This window comes from Oncorhynchus tshawytscha, unplaced genomic scaffold (assembly GCF_018296145.1).
Source record: "Oncorhynchus tshawytscha isolate Ot180627B unplaced genomic scaffold, Otsh_v2.0 Un_contig_5117_pilon_pilon, whole genome shotgun sequence".
In the NCBI taxonomy this organism is placed as follows: domain Eukaryota; kingdom Metazoa; phylum Chordata; class Actinopteri; order Salmoniformes; family Salmonidae; genus Oncorhynchus; species Oncorhynchus tshawytscha.
The window spans coordinates 144970-157162 of NW_024609382.1; the positions used below are offsets into that span (position 1 = coordinate 144970).

The 12193-nt window shown below is 44.7% G+C and overlaps 1 protein-coding gene across 3 annotated transcripts; it reads right to left on the reverse strand.

The window, feature by feature from the left end:
• Nucleotides 1-328: 328 nt before the first annotated feature.
• On the reverse strand, nt 329-10139 carry LOC121844691 (G protein-coupled receptor kinase 6-like; the record flags this gene model as incomplete). 3 transcript variants are annotated; one of them, XM_042315070.1, is given in 8 exon segments in its annotated part: nt 329-504; nt 1910-2041; nt 3687-3824; nt 4092-4256; nt 6369-6577; nt 6973-7062; nt 7493-7530; nt 9949-10139. In XM_042315070.1, coding segments are annotated over 8 exon segments (1020 nt in total), but the record flags the coding sequence as incomplete, so codon positions are not given.
• Nucleotides 10140-12193: the final 2054 nt, after the last annotated feature.

The following is a 12193-nucleotide window of genomic DNA, read 5'->3' on the forward strand; positions in this document are numbered from 1 at the left end:
GAAAGGAGGAGGAGGGAGAGGAGGGGGAGAGCAGGAGGAGGAGGAGGAGAAGGGGGAGGGAAAGGAGGAGGAGGAGGGAGAGGAGGAGGAGGGGGGAGAGCAGGAGGAGGAGGAGGAGGGGGAGAGCAGGAGGAGGAGGAGGAGGAGGGAGAGCAGGAGGGGAGGAGGGAGAGCAGGAGGAGGAGGAGGGGGAGAGCAGGAGGAGGAGAAGGAGGGGGAGAGCAGGAGGAGGAGGGGGAGCAGGAGGAGGAGGGAGAGCAGGAGGAGGAGGAGGAGGGAGAGCAGGAGGAGGAGGAGGGGGGAGAGCAGGAGGAGGAGGAGGGGGAGAGCAGCAGGAGGAGGAGGAGGGAGAGCAGGAGGAGGAGGAGGGAGAGCAGGAGGAGGAGGAGGGAGAGCAGGAGGAGGAGGAGGGAGAGCAGGAGGAGGAGGAGGGAGAGCTGGAGTGGTTTAAAGTCGGGAAGGCTCCTCGTGCTCTTCGTCTTCGTAGCCACTCTTTAAACAGACCTGGGAACAGTTAGTTAAATAAGCTGTTACATAGGATCAATGGGATCTTCATCTTTTACAAACTGATTCTGAATCAGTTAGGTTACATAGGATCAATGGGTTCTTCATCTTAGAAACTGGTTCTGAATCAGTTAGGTTACATACAGTACATTCTGAAAGTAATCTGACCCCTTCCATAGGATCAATGGGCTCTTTAACTTTAAATGTTGAAGGCAGCGAGAGCCTTCAACCAGAGAAGAAACACACACAGAGAGAACCTTCAACCAGAGAAGAAACACACACAGAGAGCCTTCAACCAGAGAAGAAACACACACAGAGAGAACCTTCAACCAGAGAAGAAACACAAACAGAGAGAGCCTTCAACCAGAGAAGAAACACACACAGAGAAGAAACACACACAGAGAGAGCCTTCAACCAGAGAAGAAACACAAGCAGAGAAGAAACACACACAGAGAGAACCTTCAACCAGAGAAGAAACTCAAACAGAGAAGAAACTCAACCAGAGAAGAAACACACACAGAGAGAGCCTTCAACCAGAGAAGAAACACAAGCAGAGAAGAAACACAAACAGAGAGAACCTTCAACCAGAGAAGAAACACACACAGAGAGAGCCTTCAACCAGAGAAGAAACACAACAGAGAGAGCCTTCAACCAGAGAAGAAACACACACAGAGAGAGCCTTCAACCAGAGAAGAAACACACACAGAGAGAACCTTCAACCAGAGAAGAAACACACACAGAGAGCCTTCAACCAGAGAAGAAACACAAGCAGAGAGAACCTTCAACCAGAGAAGAAAACACACAGAGAGAACCTTCAACCAGAGAAGAAAACAGAGTAAAGAAACAAGAAGAGAAACCTTCAACCAGAGAAGAAACACACCTTCACGAGAGAGCGGCCTTCAACCAGAGAAGAAACACAAACAGAGGAACCTTCAACCAGAGAAGAAACAACCAGAGAGCCTTCAACCAGAAGAAACACACACAGAGAGAACCTTCAACCAGAGAAGAAACACACACAGAGAGAACCTTCAACCAGAGAAGAACACACAGAGAGACCTTCACAGAGAGAAAACTTCAACCAGAGAAGAAACACACAGAGAGAGAGAGTATTAACAACTCAATCAACCAGAGAAGAAACACACACAGAGAGAACCTTCAACATCAGAGAAGAAAAACACAGTATAAAACACTCAATCATCAGAGAGCCTTCAACACAGAGAAAAACACACAATCATCTAGAGAACCTTAACACAGTATAAAACACTCAATCATCTAGAGTATTAACACAGAAGAAAATCAGAGGTAGAGAAGAAGAAAAAGAAAGATGGAGGAAGAGGGAAGTACCTTAACCCCCACCACCTCTCACGGCGGCGGCGGGGCGGGGGGGAGAGCTAGCACCACTTGCCTCTCGTCTGAACAGCCTGTAGAAGAATCCTCTCTTTGGCGGTGGGTTGGGTCTGTTCACATCCAGATCAGAACACAGCAGGCCCTCGGTCTCATAGACGTTGATCTCCTTAAAACACTCCATCTCAATCATCTAGAGAGAGTATTAACACAGTATAAAACACTCAATCATCTAGAGTATTAACACAGTATAAAACACTCAATCATCTAGAGTATTAACACAGTGTAAAACACTCAATCATCTAGAGAGAGTATTAACACAGTATAAAACACTCAATCATCTAGAGTATTAACACAGTATAAAACACTCAATCATCTAGAGTATTAACACAGTATAAAACACTCAATCATCTAGAATACTTAACACAGTATAAAACACTCAATCATCTAGAGAGAGTATTAACACAGTATAAAACACTCAATCATCTAGAGTATTAACACAGTATAAAACACTCAATCATCTAGAGTATTAACACAGTATAAAACACTCAATCATCTAGAGTATTAACACAGTATAAAACACTCAATCATCTAGAGTATTAACACAGTATAAAACACTCAATCATCTAGAGAGAGTATTAACACAGTATAAAACACTCAATCATCTAGAGTATTAACACAGTATAAAACACTCAATCATCTAGAGTATTAACACAGTATAAAACACTCAATCATCTAGAGTATTAACACAGTATAAAACCCTCAATCATCTAGAATATTTAACACAGTATAAAACACTCAATCATCTAGAGAGAGTATTAACACAGTATAAAACACTCAATCATCTAGAGTATTAACACAGTATAAAACACTCAATCATCTAGAGTATTAACACAGTATAAAACACAAATCTCCTTAATAAAACACTCCATCTTGAGTATTAACACAGTATAAAACACCTCCTTAAAACACAGAGAGAGAGACAGAGAGAGAAAGAGAGACAGAGACAGAGAGAGAGAGAGAGAGAGAGAGAGAGAGAGAGAGAGAGAGAGAGACAGAGAGACACAGAGAGACAGAGAGAGAGAGACAGAGAGAGAGAGAGACAGAGACAGAGAGAGAGAGAGAGAGAGAGAGAGAGACAGAGAGAGAGAGAGAGAGAGAGAGAGAGAGAGAGAGAGACAGACAGACAGACAGACAGAGAGAGAGAGAGAGACACAGAGAGAGAGACAGAAAGAGAGAGAGAGACAGAAAGATACACAGAGAGAGATAGAGACAGAGAGACAGAGAGACAGAAAGGCAGAAAGGCAGAGAGAGAGAGACAGAAAGAGAGAGACAGAAAGAGAGAGAGAGACAGAAAGACAGAGAGACAGAAAGACACAGAGAGAGAGACAGAAAGAGAGAGACAGAAAGAGAACAGAGAGACAGAGAGACAGAAAGGCAGAGAGAGAGAGACAGAAAGAGAGAGACAGAAAGACACAGAGAGAGAGAGACAGAGAGAGAGAGAGAGACAGAAAGAGAGAGACAGAGAAAGAGACACAGAAAGAGACAGAGACAGAGAGAGAGGGGTAATAGTTTTCATTACATGGCTCAATATCCCAAGAAAACAGACATGTTGTTATCATCTAAAGGGACACATGTACCTGAACTCCCAGGTGTATAATGTTAGAATGAATGAGGTGTGTCACTGAATGGACTGGAGCAAAAACCTGCACAGGCCCCCTGTTCTAAACCATGACATCATTGTTTTCACCAGACAGGTCGTGTGCAGTACCTTCTGCTGCCAGGGGATGGAGACACACACACACACACACACACACACACACACTAGGGTGCAGTACCTCGTTCTGCCAGGGGATGGAGACACTTCCTGTAACAAACTTGTGGTAGAAGTCATCGTCTGTGGGGTCCAGGTTCACTCCCTTCACTGTAGAGAACTGTTCTATATCCAGAACATCTTTACAGTACACCGCCCGCGGCTAGGGAGGGAGGGAGGGAGGGAGGGAGGAGGGAGGGAGGGAGGGAGGGAGGGAGGGAGGGAGGGAGGGAGGGAGGGGGAGGGAGGGAGGGAGGGAGGGAGGGGGAGGGAGGGAGGGAGGGAGGGAGAGAGAAAGAGTTTGTTCATGTGCGTGTGTCCAGTGATGGAAAAAGTACTCAATTGTACTTGAGTAAAAGTAAAAGAAACCTTAATATAAAATTATCCCAGTAACATACTACTTGAGTGTGTGTGTGTGTGTGTTCTTTACATCAGGACTGAAGGGGGGTTCCAGAATGCCTGCCTCGAGGCGTTTGAAGTTGATGTTCTTGAAGATGATATGAGCCTTCACCTCCACACCGCCCCGTCCCTGGCACCCCAGACGGGCTTTGGGGTCTTTGGCCAGCAGCTGAGGAAGAGGAAGTGACACAGGGTTCTAGAAGAGTAGTGTGAGGCAGAGTCAGGTACTTAAAAGAGTTGAGAGAACTTCTAGAATGTTGTATATTGTTCTGATTCTAAACATTCAGTTCTAGAGCATTGTTTAAATATCCCCCATGTGTAATATTGTGTCTCTCATCCCCTCCTCTCTCCTTTACCTCCCTCATCCCCTCCTCTCTCCTTTACCTCCCTCATCCCCTCTCCTTTACCTCCCTCATCCCCTCCTCTCTCCTTTACCTCCCTCATACCCTCTCCTTTACCTCCCTCATCCCCTCCTCTCTCCTTTACCTCCCTCATCCCCTCCTCTCCCCTTTACCTCCCTCATCACTCCTTTACCTCCCCCATCCCCTCCTCTCTCCTTTACCTCCCCCATCCCCTCCTCTCTCCTTTACCTCCCTCATCCCCTCCTCTCCGTTACCTCCCTCATCCCCTCCTCTCTCCTTTACCTCCCTCATCCCCTCTCCTTTACCTCCCTCATCCCCTCCTCTCTCCTTTACCTCCCTCATCCCCTCTCCTTTACCTCCCTCATCCCCTCCTCTCTACTGTACCTCCCTCATCCCCTCGCCTTTACCTCCCTCACCCCCTCCTCTCTCCTTTACCTCCCCGTCCCCCCTCTCTCCTTTACCTCCCTCATCCCCTCCTCTCTCCTTTACCTCCCTCATCCCCTCTCCTTTACCTCCCTCATCCCCTCCTCTCTCCTTTACCTCCCTCATCCCCTCCTCTCTCCTTTACCTCCCTCATCCCCTCCTCTCTCCTTTACCTCCTCCATCCCCTCCTCTCTCCTTTACCTCCTCCATCCCCTCCTCTCTCCTTTACCTCCCTCATCCTCTCCTCTCCTCTCTCCCAGTAGAGTCCAACGCGAAGAAGATGAAGATTGTATTTGTGGACAACCACATAGACAGGTTTTACACTAGTGCTCCAAAAGCTCATTCATGGATAAAGTAAATATTATCTCTGGTGGACCGGTCTGAAACCTGACCACTGCTCAACCACCATGGATACAGACACAGTAGAGAAGAGATGTTGACCACACACACCTGCACACAGAACACACACACACACACACACACACACACACACACACACCTGCACACAGAACACACACACACACACAGAACAAACACACCTGCACACAGACACACACACAGAACACACACACACCTGCACACACACAGAACACACACACAGAACACACACACACACCTGAACACAAACACACACACAGAACACAAACACACCTGCACACAGAACACACACACAGAACACACACACACACACACCTGCACACAGAACACACACACACACACACACACACACACAGAACACACACACACACACACACCTGCACACAGAACACACACACACAGAACAAACACACCTGCACACAGAACACACACACACACACACACACAGAACACACACACACACCTGCACACAGAACACACACACAGAACACACACACACACACACACACACACCTGCACACAGAACACAAACACAGAACACACACACAGAACACACACACACAGAACACACACACACCTGCACACAGAACACACACACAGAACACACACACACACACAGAACACACACACACACCTGCACACAGAACACAAACACAGAACACACACACACACACACACACAGAACACACACACACACACACAGAACACACACACACCTGCACACAGAACACACACACACACACACACCTGCACACAGAACACACACACACACACACACACAGAACATGCACACAGAAACAAACACAGAACACACACACACACACACACACCTGCACACACACACACACCTGCACACAGAACACACACACACACACCTGCACACACACACAGAACACACACACACACACACACACAGCACACACACACACACACACACACCTGCATACAGAACACACACACAGAGCACACACACACACACACACATCTGCACACAGAACACACACACACCTACACACAGACACACACACACACACCTACACACAGAACACACACCCCATGTAACCTCACTCTCTCCCTAACCCCGGCAGAGGAATAACTAACTGCAGTTGTGTGTGTTGTTTAAACACGCCATCCATCTCTCCCACCTGTCTGCAGATATCCTTGGCCTCCTCAGAGAACTTGTCAGAGTATTCCTCGGGATCTTCTCTCACTCGTCTGTCCACCTCTTCTCTCTTCACTCGTTCTTTACGCCGGCGGAAGGGAGACTGACCCTGGATCATCTCAAACACCAGACAGCCCAGACCCCACCAGTCAGGACTGAAGGAGTAGGACTCATTCTGGATCACCTCTGGGGCTGACAGAGAGACGGAGAGACGGATGAGAGAGAGAAGGAGAGAGAGAGAGAATTAGAAAGAGAGAGAGAGAGAGACAGATGAGAGAGAGAGAGAGAGAGAGAGAGAGAGATGAACAATAGAAATATTGTTTAAACAATAGTCAGGACTGAAGGAGTAGGACTCATTCTGTATAACCTCAGGAACTGACGGAGAGACGGAGAGAGGGATGAGAGAGAGAGAGAGAGAGAGAGAGGAAGGGGAGACAGGGAATAGAGGGGGGAGAGATTATGTCTAGACACATCCAGGTCTAGGAGAGAGAGGGAGACAGGGTTAAAAAGAGGGAGCAGGGGATGAGAGGAGAGAGAGAGAGATGAAGAGGAGGAATCAAGGGGATAGGAAGTGAGGTAGGATGTACCCATGTATCCTACGGTGCCCACTCTCCCTCGTATCGTCTCCGAGTCGGGAATCTGGACGGCTAGTCCCAGGTCAGAGATACGGATGTGTCCTGGAGAGAACATGAATAACAATGTTATAACATGTTTATGACCATGAATAAGAGTGTAATAACATGTTTATGAATATCACTATGGGTATGAGGAATAACAGTGTAGCTAGCTAATTTAAGTTGCTAGGACCCAGGCTTTTAGCTAGCTCGTTTATGTTGCTAGTACCCAGGCTTTTAGCTAGCTAGTTTATGTTGCTAGTACCTAGACTTTTAGCTAGCTAGTTTATGTTGCTAGTACCTAGGCTTTTAGCTAGCTAGTTTATGTTGCTAGTACCTAGGCTTTTAGCTAGCTAGTTTATGTTGCTAGTACCTAGGCTTTTAGCTAGCTAATTGATGTTGCTAGTACCTAGGCTTTTAGCTAGCTAATTGATGTTGCTAGTACCTAGGCTTGTATTAGCTAAGTCAGTGACAAGACGTGGTTCAAGCTTACCGCGGTCGTCTAGAAGAATGTTTTCAGGTTTTAAGTCCCTGAGAAGAAAAAAACATACACAAAGTTAGAGTTATTTATCCAAAACCAGTTCTGGGCATGCTTTTGTTCCTGCCCAGCACGAACACAGCTAACCATCCACCATCTAAATCAGCTAAAATCTAAATCAACTAACCATCTAATCAGCTAACCATCTAAATCAGCTAACCATCTAAATCAGCTAACCATCTAAATCAGCTAATCTAAATCAGCTAACCATCTAAATCAGCTAACCATCTAAATAGCTAACCATCTAAATAGCTAACCATCTAAATCAGCTAACCATCTAACCAAATCAGCTAACCATAAAATCAGCTAACCATCTAAATCAGCTAACCATCTAAATCAGCTAACCATCTAAATCAGCTAACCATCTAAATCAGCTAACCATCTAAATCAGCTAACCATCTAAATCAGCTAACCATCTAAATCAGCTAACCATCTAAATCAGCTAACCATCTAAATCAGCGAACCATCTAAATCAGCGAACCATCTAATCAGCTAACCATCTAAATCAGCTAACCATCTAAATCAGCTAACAGGGTTGGAGTTAAAACCTACAGGAGGGTTTCTCTCCAGGAATAGGGTTGGAGTTAAAACCTACAGGAGGGGTCTCTCTCCAGGAACAGGGTTGGAGAGGCCTGCTGTAATATATTGTGGAAGTGACTCTTAATTTCACATCTAAAATGTCAAGTTGATTTGATTTGCTGAATGATTGATTAGTTGGTTGATGAATGAATGAATGAATTGATTGATTAGTTGGTTGATGAATGAATGAATGAATGAATGAATGAATTGATTGATTGTTGATGAATGAATGAATTGATTGATTGGTTGATTGGTTGGTTGATGAATGAATGAATGAATTGATTGGTTGGTTGATGAATGAATGAATGAATTGATTGGTTGGTTGATGAATGCATGAATTGATTGGTTGGTTGATTGATGAATGAATGAATTGATTGGTTGGTTGATGAATGAATGAATGAATTGATTGATTGGTTGATGAATGAATTGATTGGTTGATGAATGAATGAATTGATTGATTGGTTGATGAATGAATGAATGAATTGATTGGTTGGTTGATGAATGAATGAATTGATTGGTTGGTTGATGAATGAATGAATTGATTGGTTGGTTGATGAATGAATGAATTGATTGATTGGTTGATGAATGAATGAATTGATTGATTGGTTGGTTAATGAATGAATGAATGGACTGATTAGTTGGTTGATGAATGAATGAATTGATTGATTAGTTGGTTGATGAATGAATGAATTGATTGGTTGGTTGATGAATGAATTGATTGATTGTTTGATGAATGAATTGATTGGTTGGTTGATGAATTCATTGATTGATTGATTAGTTGGTTGGTTGGTTGGTTGATGAATGAATTGATTGATTGGTTGGTTGATGAATGAATTGATTGGTTGGTTGATGAATTAATTGATTGATTGATTAGTTGGTTGATGAATGAATGAATTGATTGATTAGTTGGTTGATGAATGAATGAATTGATTGATTAGTTGGTTGATGAATGAATGAATTGATTGATTAGTTGGTTGATGAATGAATGAATGGATTGATTAGTTGGTTGATTAATTGATTGATTAGTTGGTTGATTAATTGATTGATTAGTTGGTTGATTAATTGATTGAATTGATTGATTAATTGATTGATTGATTAATTGATTGATTAATTGATTGGTTGGTTGATGAATGAATTGATTGATTAGTTGGTTGATGAATGAATTGATTGATTAGTTGGTTGATGAATGAATTGATTAGTTGGTTAATGAATGAATTGATTGATTAGTTGATGAATGAATTGATTGATTAGTTGATTAATGAATTGATTGATTCGTTGATTAATGAATTGATTGATTGATTAGTTGATTGATTAGTTGGTTGATAAATGAATTGATTGATTAGTTGGTTGATGAATGAATTGATTGATTAGTTGATTATTGATTGATTAGTTGATTATTGATTGATTAGTTGGTTGATGAATGAATTGATTGATTAGTTGATTATTGATTGATTAGTTGATTATTGATTGATTAGTTGGTTGATGAATGAATTGATTGATTAGTTGATTATTGATTGATTAGTTGATTATTATTGATAGTTGTTGATTGAACTTCAGGAATTATTGATTGATTAGTTGATTCCATTGATTATTGGTTGATGAACACAGATTGATTAGTTGGTTAATGAATGAATTGATTGATTAGTTGATGAATGAATTGATTGATTAGTTGATTAATGAATTGATTGATTAGTTGATTAATGAACTGATTGATTGATTAGTTGATTGATTAGTTGGTTGATAAATGAATTGATTGATTAGTTGGTTGATGAATGAATTGATTGATTAGTTGATTAATGAATTGATTGATTAGTTGATTATTGATTGATTACCGGTAGATTATCCTCTCCCGGTGCAGGTCTTCCAGCCCAGAACAGATCTCTGCTGCGTAAAAGACGGCCCTCTGCTCATCAAAGCCAGAGTTCCCCATATTATAGATGTGAAACTTCAGGTCTCCTCCATTCATTATGGTCAGTACTAAACACAGAGCATCCTTCGTCTCATACGCATAGGCTAGATTCACCTGGAGGGGGAGAGAGAGAGAGGAGAGAGAGAGGGAGGGAGGGAGGGAGAGAGGGAGGGAGAGAGGGAGGAGGGAAGAGAGAGGGAGAGAGGGAGGAGGGAGGGAGGGAGGGAGGGGGAGGGAGAGGAGGGAGAGAGGGAGGGAGAGAGGAGGGAGGAGAGAGGGAGGGAGGGGGGAGGAGAGGGAGGGAGGGAGGGAGGGAGGGAGGGAGGGAGGGAGAGAAAGAAAAAGATAAAGAGAGAGAGAGAGAGAGAGAGAGAGAGAGAGGGGGGGGGGGGGGGAGAGAGGGGAAAAGAGAGAGAGAGAGGGAAGAGAGAGGGAGAGAGAGAGAGAGAGGGAGAGAGAGAGAGAGAGAGAGGAGAGGGAGAGAGGGAGAGAGAGAGAGAGGGAGAGAGGGGGAGGAGGGGAGAGAGAGAGGAGGGAGAGAGGAGAGAGAGGGAGGGAGGGAGGGAGGGAAAGAGAGAGAGAGGGAGAGAGAGGGAGGGAGAGAGAGGAAGGAGGGAAGAGAGAGAGAGAGAGAGAGAAAGGGAAGAGAGAGAGAGAGAGAGGGGGAGAGAGGGGGAGAGGGAGAGAGAGAGAGAGAGTGGGGAGAGGGAGGAGGGGAGAGAGAGAGAGAGAGAAAGAAAAAAAAGATAGAGAGAGGGAGGGAGAGAGAGAGAGGGGAGAGAGAGGGAGAGAGAGAGAGGGAGGGGAGAGAGAGAGAGAGGGAGGGAGAAGAGAGTGCATTGATACATGATTTCACAACTACAGGAAGACCCAAAATGCATTGCAATGACATCCAAAGGGAAAACAGATCACACGCTTACTGTAAATGACACACAAACATCTACACAGACACATGTTACACACATGGAAACACAGACAATTACTCTATTCTGTCTCTATAGCAACACATACACCATGTTCCAATAGGGTCCTGATGTGTTACAGTGTGTGTGTGTGTGTGTGTGTGTGTGTGTGTGTGTGTGATGTCCCTCATAACAATCCATTAGCCAAAACCAGACCTCCTTAATATACACACACTGTCAGAGAGAGAGAGAGAGAGAGAGAGAGAGAGAGAGAGAGAGAGAGAGAGAGAGAGAGAGAGAGAGAGAGAGAGAGAGAGAGAGAGAGAGAGAGAGAGAGAGAGAGAGAGAGAGAGAGAGACACAGAGAGAGAGACAGAGAGGGAGAGACACAGAGAGAGACAGAGAGAGAGAGAGAAAGACGAAAATACTATGCTCTCACACTAAGAACTAGAAGCCTCTCCCTCCCCTCTCTCTCTCCTCTCCCTTTCTCTAGGTCCTCTATCTCTTGCCCTATGGAGGTCATTGACAGGCAGGTCAGTGTTATTTAGAAGGAGGATGTTCCTGCCACAGAGAGGATTCCCATCTGGTGGAATACACGCTCACACACACAGACACACAGACACACACACACACACACAGAGAGGATTCCCATCTGGTGGAATACACGCTCACAAAACAGGACCGACCACAGGGACTGGGAACATTTTTGGGAAGGGGGCACACACACACACAGACAGACACACACACACACACAGACAGACACACTCACACAGATTTCAAATGCAGAGTTTTCCGACTTAGACTGGGCCTGTTGTGTTCAATCTGAATGATCTAGCTTTTCTCACGCTGACGCATGACTGTGTGTGTGTGTGTGTGTGTGTGTGTGTGTATATACACCCTAACCATAGATTGCTCACTACACTGTGGCTATTAAGTAAACTCCTCTATAGTAATCAGTTGCCAGTGAGGGACCATTCTAATCCTTAACCTCACAGTGACCGTGGGTTCACACACACACACACACACACACACACACACACACACACACACACACGTTATGTTCTTCTGTCCTGTGTGTGTGTGTGCCTCTTCAGAAGACTCCTGCGTAAGAGCTAGCCTTGGCTGACGGGGGCAGTGTGTGTGTCAGGGCGCGGTGACCCCGTCCTATCTCCTCCAGGAGACTGGGGATAGGAGACTACCCAGCAGTACTTGGGAGTGGGACGTTCTTATCATGTTTGTAACAGTGTAGTATTTGACTGCGTCAGGG